Source organism: Gymnodraco acuticeps, unplaced genomic scaffold (assembly GCF_902827175.1).
Source record: "Gymnodraco acuticeps unplaced genomic scaffold, fGymAcu1.1, whole genome shotgun sequence".
NCBI lineage: Eukaryota > Metazoa > Chordata > Actinopteri > Perciformes > Bathydraconidae > Gymnodraco > Gymnodraco acuticeps.
The window spans coordinates 421,090-438,527 of NW_022991443.1; the positions used below are offsets into that span (position 1 = coordinate 421,090).

Genomic DNA, 17,438 nt, shown 5'->3' on the forward strand with positions numbered 1-17,438 from the left:
ACCGAGAGCTTTGCCTTCTGGCTCAGCTCCCTTTTCGTCACAACGGTGCGGTAAAGCGACTGCAGTACCGCTCCCGCTGCTCCGATTCTCCGGCCCATCTCACGCTCCATTGTTCCCTCACTCGAGAACAAGACCCCGAGATACTTGAACTCCTTCACTTGGGGTAAGGACTCATTCCCTACTTGGAGTGGACAGTCCATCGGTTTCCTGCTGAGAACCATGGCCTCAGATTTGGAGGTGCTGATCCTCATCCCAGCCGCTTCACACTCGGTTGCGAACCGATCCAGTGAGTGCTGAAGGTCGCAGACCGATGAAGCCATTAGAACCACATCATCTGCAAAAAGCAGTGGTGCAATCCTTAGTCCACCGAACTGCAGACCCCCTCCCCCATGACTACGCCTCGAAATCCGATCCATGTATATTACAAACAGGATTGGTGACAAAACGCAGCCCTGGCGGAGGCCAACCCTCACCGGAAATGGGTCCGACTTACTGCCGAGGACCCGGACACAGCTCTCGCTTTGGGAGTACAGAGATTGGATGGCCCTGAGTAGAGACCCCCTCACCCCATACTCCCGCAGCACCTCCCACAGTAACTCCCTGGGAACTCGGTCATACGCCTTCTCCAAGTCTACAAAACACATGTAGACCGGATAAGCGTACTCCCAGGCCCCCTCCAGGATCCTTGCGAGAGTAAAAAGCTGATCCGTCGTTCCACGACCAGGACGGAAATAAGCAACCAGGTCTATGAAAACAAGCCCAAAGAAAGCAACACATACATGATGTTGTGTAATTTTAAACCAAAACTAAGTCCTCAGGATGACTTTAAGACGTGAACATGGTCATTTTTGTATAGTAACATTAAATTAAATAATAAAAATATTTTATTAAAAAAAAAAGAATTAAAAAAAATTCCCTTTCCCCGATTTTTTTCTCCCGATTCCGATCTTTTGAAAATCACGTGATCGGCTCCGATCCCTGATCACGATCGGGACATCTATTTAACAGTGTATTTATTGACGAGAGGAAAGCATAGGTTCAGTCAATGAACCAACATTTAAAATGAAGGATTTAGGGAGATTAAATCATTTTCTGGGCATGGATTTCAGTCAGTCTGACGGCTGTGTGAAAGTATCACAAAAGAGATATGTGGAAAATATACTGGAACGTTTTGACATGCAGGAGTGTAGGGTAAGGTAAATAATGCAATTCCAAAAGTATGGAAGTCATCTTATGTCTTGCTTTTGCTAAAAGGAGGGGAGGCAACTATTTTAAATAACTATAGGCCAATCTCTAAATTGTCAGTTCTGGTGAAGGTGCTCGAACGGCTAGTGAGTGAACAATTAAAGGAGTTTTTATGTAAAAATGATATCCTGTCTAAACATCAGTCAGGTTTCAGAAAGAAACACAGCACCATCACTGCGACAATGAAAGTGGTGAATGACATTACGAGTTTTTTAGATAATAAGCAGAGTTGTGCAGCCCTATTTATTGACCTTTCCAAAGCATTTGACACCGTTGATCATCGCGTTTTGAAGCAGAGGCTACTTAGTATTGGCATATCCAGCCATGCAGTGGGGTGGTTTGTGAACTATCTCTCTGAAAGGTCCCAATGTGTTCACTTTGATGGGCTGTCTTCTGAGTGGTTAAACATTGCTAATGGTGTTCCCCAAGGTTCTGTTTTAGGTCCACTTTTATTCTCTATATATATCAACAGTTTAGGTGAAAATGTCGATGAAGCTACTTTACATTTTTATGCGGACGATACCGTGATGTACTGTGCAGGTCCCTCCATTAAGGAGGCTGTTGTTAAATTGCAGACTGTTTTTAACATTATTCAGACTCAGCTCTCTGAACTAAAGCTTCTTTTAAAATGTTGAAAAAACTAAGGTAATGCTCTTTTCAAAAGCTAAAAAGACACCAGAGCCTGTTTTGGATATTGTAACTGTGCAAGGAATAATACTTGAAGTGGTTGCCTGTTATAAATACCTAGGTATCTGGCTTGATGATTGTCTTACTTTTAAACTTCAGGTCATTAATCTGCTTCAAAAGCTGAGGGTTAGACTAGGTTTCTTTTTCAGAAACAAGTCCTGTTTCTCGCTTGAGGCCAGGGGTCCTTCTCACTTCGGTTAAATGGAATCCTTGCGTCCCTCACTTGCGTCGTTTCCCTGTGACTAGTCCCTCCCTCCAGGGAAGCATGGAGAGACGCAAGGAAACCACAAGAAGCAGGGAAATGAGTTTTAAGAGCAATGGGACGTCCTTTCCTCCGGAGCGTCACGTGAAGCGACGACCGTTTGTGATGACGCTGACAGCAGCTCTGTCCCCGTTATTTCCACACACACCCCCGCCTCTGTTAGTACACATTTACTGACACAAACATTTGTATCATCTGTTGTAGACCCAAATACATTAAATCAAATAAGAACTCATTCTCAAAAAAGATAAACGCCATTCTTAAAATGTATAAACGAACATTAGTTGGATTAATATTGATTAGAGTGCACAATAGAAATAAAATAATTGAGAGAAGAAAAAGAGATATGTTATCTATCAAAACCCAGTTAGATTAACATTCATTGGATTGCACACTTTGTTTGTTTGTGTGGATATGTAGCAAATTAACATTTTAAATAGCACTTAATGACTGACTGAATGGAAATGACAAAAAATGAAAATGTAAAACGAAAAAAGCGATCATGAAAATGCTGTGCAGCGTCATCACAAACGGTCGTTGCTTCACGTGACGCTCCGGAGGAAAGGACGTCCCATTGCTCTTAAAACTCATTTCCCTGCTTCTTGTGGTTTCCTTGCGTTTCTCCATGCTTCCCTGGAGGGAGGGACTAGTCACAGGGAAACGACGCAAGTGAGGGACCCAAGGATTCCATTTAACCGAAGTGAGAAGGACCCCCGGTGAGACCGAGACCGAGGAGCGAGGAAATGAAAAATAAGAGAAGTGAGAAGGGCCCCCTGAAAAGGCTAGTCACTGTGACCTTTTTACCTGTGCTGGACTATGGTGATTTGTTGTATATGAATGCACCTGCCCATTGCCTGAACAAGTTAGATGCCGCCTATCACAGTGCACTGAGATTTGTCACTAATTGTAAAGCACTTACTCATCACTGTACCCTGTATGCCAAGGCAGGTTTGCCATCACTTACTGTACGGAGGCTCAGTCATTGGTACACGTTTATTTATAAAGCCATGTTGGGTAAACTCCCGTATTACATCTGTTCACTGATAACACAGAGAGTTGCAAGCAGCTATTGTCTGAGATCGCATTATGTAGTCTTGTTAGATGTGCCAAGAGCAAGGACTGTCTTGGGTAAGACAGCTTTTATGTGTGCAGCGCCACTTGCTTGGAACAGTCTGTTGACCACAGCATATTACTAGACCGACTGGAAAACTGGGTGGGACTTTCGGAAACAGTTCTAAATTGGTTTGAATCCTACTTAAAGGACAGAAACAACTTTGTTTCTATAGGTAAATACACATCTGAGTTGACAAATATGACATGTGGGGTTCCTCAAGGCTCCATCTTGGGGCCTCTTCTCTTTAACATCTACATGCTACCACTGGCTCAGATAATGAAAAACAACAAAATAAGTTACCATAGCTATGCAGATGACACACAAATTTACGTAACAATTTCACCAGGAGACTATGTTCCAATTCAAACACTGAGTAAGTGCATTGAACAAATCAATGACTGGATGTGTCAGAACTTTCTCCAATTAAACAAAGATAAAACTGAGGTAATGGTTTTTGGAGCCAAGTCAGAATGTATAAAAGTTAGCGCTGAGCTTCAGTGTGTAATGTTCAAAACAACAGATAAAGCCAGAAATCTAGGTGTAGTCATGGACTCTGACCTGAGTTTCAACAGTCACATTAAAACAGTTACTAAATCAGCCTACTATCACCTAAAGAATATATCTAGGATTAAAAGACTAATGTCACAGCAGGATTTGGAAAAACTTGTCCATGCCTTTATCTTCAGTAGACTCGACTACTGCAATGGTGTCTTCACAGGTCTCACTAAAAAATCTATTAGAAAGCTGCAGCTGATTCAGAACGCCGCTGCTCGAGTCCTCACTAACACTAAGAAAGTGGATCACATCACTCCTGTTCTGAAGTCTTTACACTGGCTTCCTGTGTGTCAAAGAATAGATTTCAAAATACTGCTGCTGGTTTATAAAGCACTGAATGGTTTAGGCCCAAAATACATTTCTGACCTACTGCTAAATTATGAACCATCCAGATCTCGCAGGTCTTCAGGGACTGGTCAGCTTTCTGTCCCCAGAGTCAGAACTAAACACGGTAAAGCAGCGTTCAGTTATTATGCTCCAAATATCTGGAACAAACTCCCAGAAACCTGCAGGTCTGCTGCAACTCTGACTACTTTTAAATCCAGGTTGAAGACTTTTCTTTTTGTCGCTGCTTTTAATTGAACTATTCACATCTTAAACTGCACTGTAACTTTTATCCATGTATTTTTTCTTTTAATGTTTATTTTATTAGCTTTTCTTTTTAATGACTGATTTTAAATGCCCTTTTCTTAATGTCTTTCATTTTTTGTAAAGCTCTTGAATTGCCTTGTGTTGAAAAGTGCTATATAAATAAACTTGCCTTGCCTTGCCTTGCCTTACAGCTAAAATTGAAACTGAGCAATTGTATTCCTCTGAATGTTTTTAAAGCAAGTCTAAGTGAAATACTCTTTGAAACTATGGGTATTTGTAAATGTTGATAAGTATGTAAATGTAGCTTGTAAATATGTTGTATGATATCCTCTATTGTTTTATGTTGTTTTATGTTTCATGTGGAACCTAATTGCTGCAGGTCTCCCTTGAAAAAGAGATCTATGATCTCAATGGGACCAACCTGGATAAATAAAGGTTACAAACAAACAAGGGAGACACCTTGTGACCAAAAGTTAGATTACACTGAAGATGCACCTAAAATGGTGGATGTGAAAAAATACAGAGGCTGTTGGCAGCCTAATCTATTTGACTACCTGTACACGTCCAGACCTATGTTTCGTGGTAAGCAAGTTATCACAATATATTGCTGAACCGACGGATGAACATTGGGTTACAGTAAAACACGTTTTGCGTTATCTCAGGGGTACTGCAGACAAACAGCTTTGTTTCAGAAAGAGCAGCGAGAAACTAGGCCTACAGGCTTATAGTGACGCTGATTGGGCGAAAACAGATAGACGCAGTATGACAGGGTATTGTGTGAGCATGAGTAAGGACAGCTCACTAGTCTCTTGGAAAACCAAGAAACAGCCTACAGTAGCGCTTTCCACATGTGAAGCTGAGTATATGGCGTCCAAATCGTGCACGTTCCGTGTTGTCCTGTAGCAAGCACCTTCGATGTCGGGGAAACGATCTTCAAAATACTCCGAAAAGAATCCCACCAGACTCCTTTGTCCCTCCACAGAGGGATGTCCTTGTCCTTTTTCCTTTTCGTCATTTCAAGCCATAAAAACTCTCGATGTTCTCTCGAATTATTAATATTTTTGGACGCACTCGGCTCACGTTCAGGGCGTCCCGAGCTGAATAAGGGCGTCAAATGACGGCAAGACGCCCCCCTGGCGGAAACGCTGCTTGGAAGTCACTCCCCTTCTCTCTCTGTCCTCAAGTCTCTTGTGCATATAATAAATAACACCGTGATGAATGGCTAAACTTGAACTGCTGAGAATATTCACCTTTCTGCTGCAAGAGACAAAAGGTATAAGTCTAAATCTGCTAACACTCTCTTTTAGATAAATCCTTCTTCCTTTGTAGATTACTTTGCGTAGTGGGCAGTTATTGCCAATGCATAGCAACTTTTTCCTGAAGGATATTCGACTTTTGTATTAGGCTTACACTGAAGGGAAATAAGCGCGCCTCTGCATTTGTAGAACAGCCAATAGGATCTCTCCTTCTGAAATGACCTTTAATTGGTCAAAGTCCCCCAATGTTGGCCACATTTTCTAAAGCCTTAAAACAGAGCCAAGAGGAGGTGCAGAAGTTTCGTTTTCTCTTAGGCCACTTGAATAACAATATTCTGAAAGGTTATTATTGAACTTTTACCAAATGATGTAAATGAATGCCTACTGTAGCTTTAATTTAATTGTAAACCATACATAAAATATCTTCATGAAACCTTAGTCCAGAATATGACTCAGAATCAGATGTATTGATGTTTAAAAGTGGGCTAAAGCTCAACACAGACTATAAAAGCTAATGTTTGACATCATACCTCTAACAATGTAATTCTGGGAAGTAAGGATTATATTTTCACAATAAGTAAGGTCAGACGGACGACGAGACGAGATGAAAGATTGGAAAATTGAAATATTGGATGAGACAGTAAAAAGCATCAATCTCTTAAAGTGCACCGTGATGTTGCCCTTGATTTTTCACATTTGTGTACAGAGCTGTTGCACATGTGACCTGCATCCCGGCATCATTTATTTATCTACAGTCGCAAGGATTTTACAGGCTGAAGTGTCAAATGGTATCTGCCTTCTGCAGCCAACGTGCTGTACATACAGATCACACAGGCCTGCCGAGATATCAGCGATCTGACTGGAGTGGGGGTATCATGACGTGAAGAGGGGAATGGCGGAGCAGATGTTGGAGCTTGTCAGGTTATAAACCGGAGCCGGCGAAGCAGAGCCGGGTCCACGGAGACAGAAGAGAGGGGAGAACCCCAGACAGCAAACCCAGAAGCAAATGGCCCTGCTACAGGGTGAGCAAAGGGAGGGGTGGTGGAGGTGTTGGGTGGAGAGAAGGTGAGGAGGAGGGAGAGAGTGAGTTATTTATAGCTGTGAATGGGTATGCTGTCCACAAGGAATGCTCTGAAGGGTATCCAAAGGAAAAGGGGCAACGAAGACAGATTTCTCTCATTTGAATAAAAGGATGGGGATAGAGCCGGGAGAAATGGTAATGCTGGGCAGAAAAAAATGTGGAGGCACAATTGCTATGCTCTTTTATAGGAAGGGGGGTTGGTACAAACGCCAAGTCATCGTTTTTTCCATTTTGGTGTTTTCTCTTTCTCCGGTGTCTTTGCAAAAGAGACTGTGTAGATATTAGCAAGGATAAGAAGGGTGGGGGGGGGGAAGTAGTTGCATCAGGAAGCGTTGTAAAGGAAATGGCTAGGAGTAGATTCAATAAGTGGAGGGGGAGGAGCAAGAGATGGAATTAGGAGTGGGAAGGGTGGGGGGCAATAGGAATCGATGTGCATCTCAATGTACTGTGTGTGTGTTTCATGTGTATGTGTGTGTGTTTTTCACTTGCCATTCCAGCTGCTCTCTCTCATTCTATTTATAGCTCTGGAGGAGAGAGTGTGTGTATGTGGGGGTGGGGATGTGACAGCATCTCCATCCTGCACCACACACACACACACACACACACACACACACACACACACACACACACACACACACTTCCCTTCTGTCAGCCTCACCTTCACTCCTCATCTGGGGGAGGCTAAACTAGTCGGACCTAGGATCCATGTCACCATTGACACACACACACATACACACACACACACACACACACACACACACACACACACACACACACACACACAGAAAGGGGCATTCCCTCCCGGTTCAAAAAGAAGAATCCCATATCCCCCACTCCTACTGCTGCTAATAAATATGGATGCTCCTTCCTCTCTGGGGGTGTTTTTTTATGATGATGTATTTTACACTATTGTACTAATGCACTGGAGAAAAAACAGCATTGTCTGACTCGCTGCTGCAAAACCTTTCACACCTCTGAGCAAAAGCTGCATATATCAAAGCTTGTACAATTCACACCCCTTTTACAATGTAGCAGCTCATAAAAACACCAAAAATCCAAATACTACATAACGTTTTCTATGTTAATACATCTATTGGTAATAGCACACATCATAACTTTAAGTTCCAACATTGCTTCATACTTTTTTATCCTGCCCGAGGAGCTTTTCCATTGCAGTCCAAGTATCCAGGCTACATTTATCACCTACTTTATCCTTAAAACTGAGGATCCAGGCCACCTCCACAATACAGGCCTGATACAGACAGAGCGCAGACACATTAGTCAACCTCAAAATCCTATTTTTAAAAACCTTGTTGCAATATTCAGTAACTTTAGCTTATTTGTGCTAAACGAAACCTAAAACTTTTTGAGTGTTTCCCCTTGGGTTTGAACCTGACTGGGTAGAACAGCTTGACCGTGACAAACTGAAACCCTTTAATCCAGGATGTTAATACTCAGCTCATCAGCGAACATCTTGCTAGTGCAACAGAGATGAATCCACTGCGTTGTCTCTTCTACAGAGCGCCAGACTATGAGGGATTTCATGCTGCCATGTCATGATTTCACACTGCTTAGCTTTAGCCTCACTGAAAGCCTTTTAATGTTGGTGAACTATAAACCACATATTATGTCTCGTTAAATCTGCTGCATTGCTTTTCCTTTACTAAAGTAACATGCCTCGTTCATCTGTCATAAAGATACGGTGAGAGAAATGAAACAGATATCTCAGAGAGAGCGCTGACGGGGGACAGGAAATTGAGGAGCAACTATCACACTCGGTTGGATTTAAGTACATGTGGGAAAGTAGCTTTCACTACGATACAGCAGATGGTGGGAGGGAAGTATTTTCTCTCTGTTTCTCCAGCCTGGTTTGAACCAGTCTTCGTAGCAGATGTATGTTAAATTACATATAAGTATTGTATAATGTATTACAAAAGTGTATTTAACGCTTTTTTCAAACAAATATCTGGATGGTCAGATTTTAGAGATTGAGACAACCTAATTTCCCCAAGAGAAGTATTCCAGTCCAATTCTGCACATTAATTCATCTTATCTTCAGTGTAATGTGAATTGACACATTTACACACCAATACTTTTAATCTATGTTTTTGCGGCTTTCTGCACTCCTGTGAATGTAAAAACGTATAGTACGTATAAATGATTGCTATCTTTTTATTCTTTGAACTGTAACTAGAGAGTTCAAACCAGGTCTGCCTTGCTGCTCTGTAACAGTGCTAACCACTTAGTCAGAATGTTCTCAATGACCAAGCTTGACACGCATGACATTTCTGGGACATGCAGCTCCGTTGAAGCCAAAGTAATATCATTACTGAGTAAAAGGCCATGCAAATCTATAGCATTGGCGGATTTGGAGACAATGGGCACCATGGTGACAGACAAGACAGGCAAGACTCTCACAAGTATAGCCTCATGTTTTTTGTATTGTTTTCTGTCTCTTTGCAGTTGTTTTGGAGTGTCTCATTGTGGTCATTTTGTGTCTCTATGTGGTCTTAGGGCGCTTTAGCCACTCGGCCCTTGACAAGTAGGACTGTAATCAATCACATAAATGATAGCATAGCTCGTCCACCTTCAACCTTATCAGAGGTCAGAATAGTTAAAAATGTGTGTGTGTGTGAACAGCTTTTGAACCTCATACTGGAATAGCATTGAGACAGTGTTAATATTAATAGTAACACCTTTGTGTTTTCTACTGTCATAAGTCAAAAATGTTTCCTGGAAAAAAGGCCTACACATTATATATATATATATATATATATATCTTTCTGAACTATGTTTTCCTTCACCATCAATGGATAAATGTCATCCTGACTCAACCAACTGCTCCCATTTTGTAATGTAAGACTTTTTTTCTGGCATTTATCTGCCTTAGTGTATAAAAAGATAAAAACTGATTTTTATAAAAAGTATAGAGGTGCTGTGGATTTATTAAAGGAATAGTTTGCCATTTTTTGGAAACCTAAACCTTAACCAAAAGTTACATGATAAGAAAAAAATACCGCTGATGTCTTTGCATGGAGCTAGACGCAGCAAGTTGGTGGCTTTGGGGAAACAGCTGGCATGTCTCTGCTAAATGCTTAAATACCCAAACAAGCACCTTTTAAAGATTTGTTTTCTTTGTACACTGTATCTTATTTAATCAGTCTGTTCGTATACCAAAATATGCAAATGAGAGTATTTGTTTTTACAGTTACATGCTGAAAGAATTTCCTGGCCAGGAACAGGAACAGTGGTGTCTTGTTGATACCGCAGTGACTCTGGGAACTCACTCTGCCTGAAACGAAACACTTTGATTTTCTTTCATCCTAGCTCAGCCTTTCACAAAGTGGACCACTATATATGAATTGATTCTCTGATACCAATGTAGTGTTATACTGGTTAACTTCATACCAGATAAAACGTGTTTTCATTTGTGGTGTCCCCCAGGGGTTTATCTTGGGTTCCTCTTCATTTTATATTAATAGCCTCTCCTTGGGGTATATCACAGCTGACCTGCTGTTTTAAAGTCCAATCAAGCCTTGAATTATAGATCCTACATCCTGCATTATGTCATGCTAACAACCCCTCCTGGTCCCTATACTAGCGCTGTTAATTATCTTATGTGTAATCTGCTCAGCCTGTCTTCACTAACACTGAAGTCTGTCTTTGTTTGCTCATGTGGTGTGATTGTGTTTTATTTAACTAGGGCCCATAACTAAGATGTTTTTTGTCTTTCATTTGCAGCCCTGGAGAAGGTCATTCATGCCTGTGTCTCCTTCAGGCTTGATTGTTGTGACGCACTTGGGCTCTTTGCAGGAGAAATATCAACATAGTTTATTCAGCAGGCTAATCAGGCTCTCCGAGAGAAATGACTGACTGTCAATTGTAGAATTGATTTCATGGTTTTAAGTCAGCTTATTTGCTTGATTTGTTAACCCCAAAGTGATTCTGATTGCTGCTTGAGATCCTCTTTAAGGGCCCTTCTAGTGACTCGCAAATCTATCCTCATCACCTTAGAAGACCTACGTTTGCTGTGCCTCCTCAGCTGTGGAAGTCCAGGAGTCCAAAGTTAGTGTCTTTATTTTAATTTTATAATTTGACTTACTTGACATATTTTAATACATTTCCATCATATATAATGTTATCTTTACGAGGCATGTCATGATACATCTAGATTAAGTCTTACCTGGGGTTCAATTCAAGCAAGTTGGCGTTTGCATCATCTTTATCATTTAAACTAATTAATATAAAAAAAACGTTTTACTGCAACAATTTTGCTTCTGCAGTGTCTCCAATTAGATAATTTAAGGTTTACCTTACAGTTCCTACAATGTTGCACAAAGGCTTTGGTAAGCAGAGGATGTTCTGTCAAACCTGATTTAAAAATCACTAACCTGTTGTTATTTTAACCAATCAATGCAAACAAAACATGTATCTAACAGGCTAAACTTTTTACTTAAACCTTTCATTTTGTCTTATAAAATAATGATCTTGTGAATAATGAGTTTACCATAGTCAGAACATAATGATGGTACTCTTTTGTACATGTATATTAGCCTTTGACAATCGCTGTTTCCTGAAAACAAATCGAGAGTAATTCAGCTTGCCAAAAAGAAGAAAAAAATGTATCATCCTCGATTCCATCTGATCACACAGTTGGAAGGTTTGGATATGATTTTCAAGAGGACGCAGTAAACTGAGAAGAAAAAACATTGAGTAGAGCCAAATATGGGCCAAGCAATGGGGGGAAGGTCATTTACGAGAGCTCCACCAACTGCTGTATAACCTGGCAATCGCTTGCACATGCAGATACACGGTGGATGGATGCATCTACAAAGATAATTTCATATCCTGTAACTTGTTGGAAGTGTGTATCATGGGCCAAGAAAGAACCAGTTACAATTTAGAGTGGATCCAAATCATGGGGCTACACTTACACTCTTGCTAATATTTCAAGACTTTCATGGCTTTGGTTAAGGTTGGCATTTGCCCACAGCCCTTTTTGTTTGGCTTGTGTTCATGTGTATCTGCAGCAGACCAGAAAACGGAGTCCATCTTACCGTAGTAGCGGCTCGCCCTCCAGGCCCTGACGGCACAGTGTAGGACTCCGTCCAGCCACAGCAGCAGCCAGCTGATGCAGAAGCCCAGCAGCAGCCCCAGCATCAAGTCCATCTCCTGCTTGGTCACACTGTCACTCACAAAGTAGTTCTCTGAAGAGTCCACCAAGGAATGGTCCCCATCGTACGGGATTACATAGTGGACATGATGCCTGGGGGAAGACAGACAGCGATAAGTGATGGAAGTGTTTGATATAGAACAAAGTATCATTTTATGAGTTAAAGATACAAATGAACGTTTCTTAGCTAACTCAATGACATACAGATATATCACAAATCAAATGAAAAAGGTATCAGGTTGATACAAATGTATAAACAGGAAGGCAAAAACAGACACTCCAAAATAAAAGCACAAGTATGACAGAGGGCTTAAAAGGGTTAGGGTTAGAATAAGAGTGGGGGACACATGTTGGCTTTGCTTAAATAAATAAAATAAAAATAAATTCTAATAAAGATGTATCCACTAGACTAAAGGCTTTTAAATATTTTCTCTCTTGTTACTTGTTTTCATATGTTGGATTCCCTGAATTCCTTCATATTCACTTTAATTTGTTTCTCGTCTGTATAAATATAATCTTGAAAAATCCCTCTCCAAATGTCCTTAACCCTGGAGACCATAGACACTGTTTGCTAAGTTCTAGTATTTTGTATCCATTTGAGAGTTATTATATGTACTGATTCTAACTTGGATGATATCTAGAGAATTCAATCTGAAATTGCACTAATCCACACTTTTGCTGAAAACCCCCTGAAGCCCTCTCAAGGACCCTTAGGTATTCTGAGACTGCACTTAAAGCAGCTGTGGGTGGAAAAGTTTAAGAAGAGCGGCTTGTGCTCACAGCCTGAAATAAGAATAAGCAACACTCAGCTACATCCTTCAGTAACTACTGTTAAAGTGCCTTTCAGAAAAGCATTTACTCCAGGATACTACAGGTTATGCTGGTTTTTTCTTTCTGTCATTGGGCTAAAATTCCTTTTGCTAAAGTTTGCTAAACTATTTGAAAAATGGAGGGAAAATATTGCTAATGGCTTTCTTTTCATCTCAGAAATGCGTTGCCAATAATGTCAGAATATGAATTACGATTTGCTGACGGCATTTTTATGGAATGAAACATGAATAAGACCAAGATAAACACATCATCTAAAATAAACCAACTGTGCAAGTATTGATAGTTTGTGATTGATTACAATGGTTTGTTATGCTGGGAATCTCATGCAGTAAAGACATAAAAGACCAGTTTTAATGGTCTTTTTCACTAATCCAGGGTGTTTGATTGCTACTAACCTGGTGTTAGCACCTCACAGGAAGAAAGGGGTGACACATATGGAAATGTTTCACTGCACATTTAAAGACGTTTGTAATAGATCAGTAAATGTATGACTCTCGCATTACTGCTAGAGGACAAAATGCATGCTGTATATTGCTGCATTTACTAATGTAGGACCTTTCAACAACAACGCAGTCCATCCCATTTTGCCATGCTGTACATCATTGACAAAAGAGATACATCTAACTTTGTAAATCTTACAATTGGTAGGACCCGCTCTCCTGAGAGAGGATGAAAACGTTTTCCAATCTAACAACACAGGCAGTTGTCTGACAAACATAAGGGACCGCAGTGGACGAGATTTAAATGCTGGAAGTGAATACAGATACACATTGGGACATTTTACAAATAAATTGAATTTGGGCAATTTTGCAAGAGACCGATTATTTAGGAGGTTGCTTTTTAACAAAAGGATTCACAGTGGATTGCTAAAACCAAAATCCTTTAAGCATTGTTCTGGGATCTAAAATCTGGGATTTGCTTCCCAATGTCAGAATTGAAGCAGCATTAGATGCCCTAATTTCCTGTCAAGCTAAAAAAAACACCCTAACTGCATTTACTGTAGTACAACACAATAGTGTTTTCTCTAGATGATCTCTGGTGAATGTCCCCTCTTAAAAACAGGTTTTATACGTATTACTAATATGTTTAACAGCCACTGTCTTGTGGGTTTTTACTGGCAGAATCATAAGCACTGGAAGTAAACTGGACTGATGTTTCTGGTGTAAATTGAGGAAGCAGTACAAAATCTCCACCTACAGGAATGCAACTTCATTAACAGAAAATCCACCCGTGATAATTGAGTGACAGAAATTCCCTGTGGAGTGCACTGCAGAAACACAGCAGCACTTAGTACTGAATATGGAGGGAAACACACATCTTAAGTATCTCAGTGAAGAAGTAGCAGGGCCACATGGGGGATAGAACCACCTGTTGGACCTCATAGACTAAAACCATACAGTCACCAAGGTCCATTAAAGCTAAGCTACGTGTACAAATAAGCCTAAATCTTCCTCTAGGTTTCTTTCTATTCCCTCAAGAAGGCTTTTGCCCAAATGCCTTTAAATAAAGTAAAGGATTAGTTTATGCTGCCTGTATGTATTTAACCCCCTAAACCAAAAATACATATATTTCCTCTTACCTAGTGGTATTTTTCCATCTAGATTGTTTTTGTGATTTGCAAAGTAGCTAAATCGGCTACAAAGATGTCTGCCCTCTCTCTAATATAACGGAACTATATGACACTTGGCTTTGGTGCCCAAAAAACACTTGAACAAACTCAAGAGTAATTATCTTTCCAGAAATCATAACCCTGTTACTCAAGATAATCCAAAGACCTTGTTGTAAGCAAATCCATGTGGGAACTGGTTTCTTTCTACCAAATCACGCTTGCCAAGTGAGAGTGAGCTTCAACACCTTTGTCTGTCATATGGTAGTTGGGTAGAAAGAAAAAAAGGGTATTGTTATTGAATTATTAAATAAACTCTGGTGCTGCAACTCCATTGTATATGAGAAAAGTCATACGTCTCTGTGGCCAATATGTTAGTACTCGGAAACTCACACTAAAAATATAGATTGATAAAATAACTAGGTAAGAGGGAACATATGTGTATTGGAATTGGAGTGAACTGTCCCCTTAAGTCCGGTTCACCTGCACCAGCAAATCTATGTGTTTGGTGTCTTGTATAAAACTGAAACCAACCATACGTTTTTCTGTCAACATTTAGAATGAAAATGCCCCAATGAAAGGATTTAGATCACCTTGTAGGACAACTATCCTGCAGACTCCCACAACAACATGACACCAATCAGCAGTGTGCACCCAGCAATACACTAACTCCACTCCTACGTCTCTCCCCTGCTGCCACAGAGGCAGCCAGGCTTAGGGGCCCCGTCACAGAGGCTACAACTACATCCAAATCACAGCACAGAGGCTGCCAAATAAAATGACACTGGCCGTGTCCTCAAGCCTGATAAGGTGAGCGCTGTGGGCGACACAACACCTCCACGTCTAATGGATGGAAGGGCAGGTGAGTGAAAACCCAAGCTCAGGTGCTGCATTCCTACACATATCCTACTCTTTCTGCTGTTTAATGTGAAAACTGATGACTGACTCCCATTCAGGAGTGTTTCCAGGTCAGTGAAAGACACTGTGTGGGTACAGCAACCTGAAAACTAACAAGAGGTTTACTTATTTATAATCGCCTGATTGGTTAACACTTGTATTGGAGAAAGAAACATTTTAAATCCATGCTTGTAATACTTCATTTTCTACAATCCCTGCTTGCATTCACAAACAGTCCTTTTGCAAGGATGACACGATTGTCAAAATATTACAAATACGATGATACATCATCTCATCACAAGTCCTGTCTCCAAACACATTTTTTTTGTCTCCATCAGTCCTTATCACATCACATCCTTCAGAAGCCCCTCCAAACTTTGCCTCAGATTATCCCTTCTCTGACAATCTAGCACCTGATGAAGACCCATTTCTGGATTTACAGGCTCAAAAATAAAATAAACACTGTAGAACTGGCCTCATGCTGCCAATGAACTGCTAGTATCCACCCCCTCACTGCAGCATGCACAGTATACACTGCTGTTTTGTTTTAATGTGCATCTGCTCAGCCTTGCACCAACATGAATGGTGACATTTCCCTTTTTCCTTACACAATGGCTGCCTGCAAGACATGGTTTCATCAGGATCTAATATGAGGACATAGGTGTGGGTCTATTGGATAAAAAGACTCCGAACACTGTTGCCGTTCCCTTAGGGCACTGTAGATTCAAGACTAGAAAAAAACAGAGGCCCCTCTTGTTATCCACACAGCCTACAGCCTGCATTACATGCCTATACTGTACTGAAAAATGCACAATACTGCTGATTTAATTCGGATTTATTTATTATTGAGTGTCTTGCTGCTGTTTTCCTCCCCGTTTCCAACCTGCAAATATTAGGTAGGCTGATGAGCAGCATCGTAGCACTTCTTAAGCCATAATCACTTCACTTTAGCACTCATACGATCCCTATAAAGCCAGCAGGTTGATATTGTCACCGTGTAGGCCTGCGTAGCGCACTTGATGCTCAGATTGTTTTTGAACGGCCTCATATTGCTCATAGTTCATTACCTATTTATGGCTCCGACACACACCTTCGTATATGCAGCAAAAGGCGAAATCTTCGCAGTCGGTGTATAACAAGAAACAGCACGAGCAAACATGTCATATCTAGAGCAAATAATGAATAATCTCGCTATGTACGCCCACAGATACAATCTTCGCGGGGCTTCACCGCCACAAATCTTCGAGGCCTCTTCAGCAATTAACAATTGACGGGTGAAAAAAATAAAACACACACAGCACAATGTTTATCCCAACATATTGAGCGAGGATGATGGCATTTACCTTCCACAGTTGCAGTGACAGACGCGGTCCTCCCCTCGTAGATGCGGTAAGATGTAGTTGTGAAAGCGATCCAGTAGTGCGTTCATGTCCATTAAACAGGCTATCGCCTGCAAAGAACCATGCAAGTCAGCTGGGACATGTCAAGCAAATAGGCTAGGCTATTCCTGCAGACAGCGAATTATTCTCGTCATCATTATCAGGATAAATAACAACAATAATAAGGATCATGAAGGGAAAAAAAGGAGAGAAAATAGCCTTGGCAGATCCTCCCGATTCTAAAAGGGGAGGGAGAAGGGGGGGGGGGCTCTTGCCTCCAAACGGACTTAGATTATTTATTTATGACAGCAGGTAATTATAGGTAGGCTAACCTACTTCCACCAGTCATTCATATGCCTGCTGTAAGGTGCTTTCACACAACAATTGTAATGATCTGAATATTAGCCTCGGTGCGTAAATTAGAAAAGAAAACCGTATCGTGGCTGATGGAGGTGAAGATGTCTTACCATTACAACTGAAGCACCAAGAATCATAAAAATCATGGTGGTTGTGATCATATGCATCAAAACTTCCAAACTGGCCGCCGTCCTTTGGCCCGGGCTTCTACCCGCGGCGGTGGAGACGCTCCGGCTTGGCTCTGGGCGCTCTGTCCCGGCAGGAGCCGCTCATGGAGCCGCCGCGCCTCTCCTGGCTCCCCGTGACTTTAAACTGCCCGGTTCTCCCTCCGTCTCCTCCTACACAGCGCACGCCGCTCTCTCAGTCCCTCACTGCGCCCTCTCCATCCAAGTCCCCCCCCCCCC

The 17,438-nt window shown here is 41.3% G+C and overlaps 1 protein-coding gene across 1 annotated transcript in view; it reads right to left on the reverse strand.

Moving 5' to 3' along the window:
• tmem240a (transmembrane protein 240a) overlaps positions 1 to 17,438 on the reverse strand; it is a 34,162-nt gene extending 16,724 nt beyond the window's left edge. The window contains exons 1-3 of the mRNA XM_034196409.1: positions 17,145 to 17,438; positions 16,642 to 16,748; positions 11,849 to 12,057 (exon numbers count right to left, since the gene is read on the reverse strand). Coding sequence (XP_034052300.1) covers positions 11,849 to 12,057; positions 16,642 to 16,748; positions 17,145 to 17,201 — 373 coding nt within the window. The 5' untranslated portion in view covers positions 17,202 to 17,438. The remainder of the gene's footprint in view (positions 1 to 11,848; positions 12,058 to 16,641; positions 16,749 to 17,144) is intronic.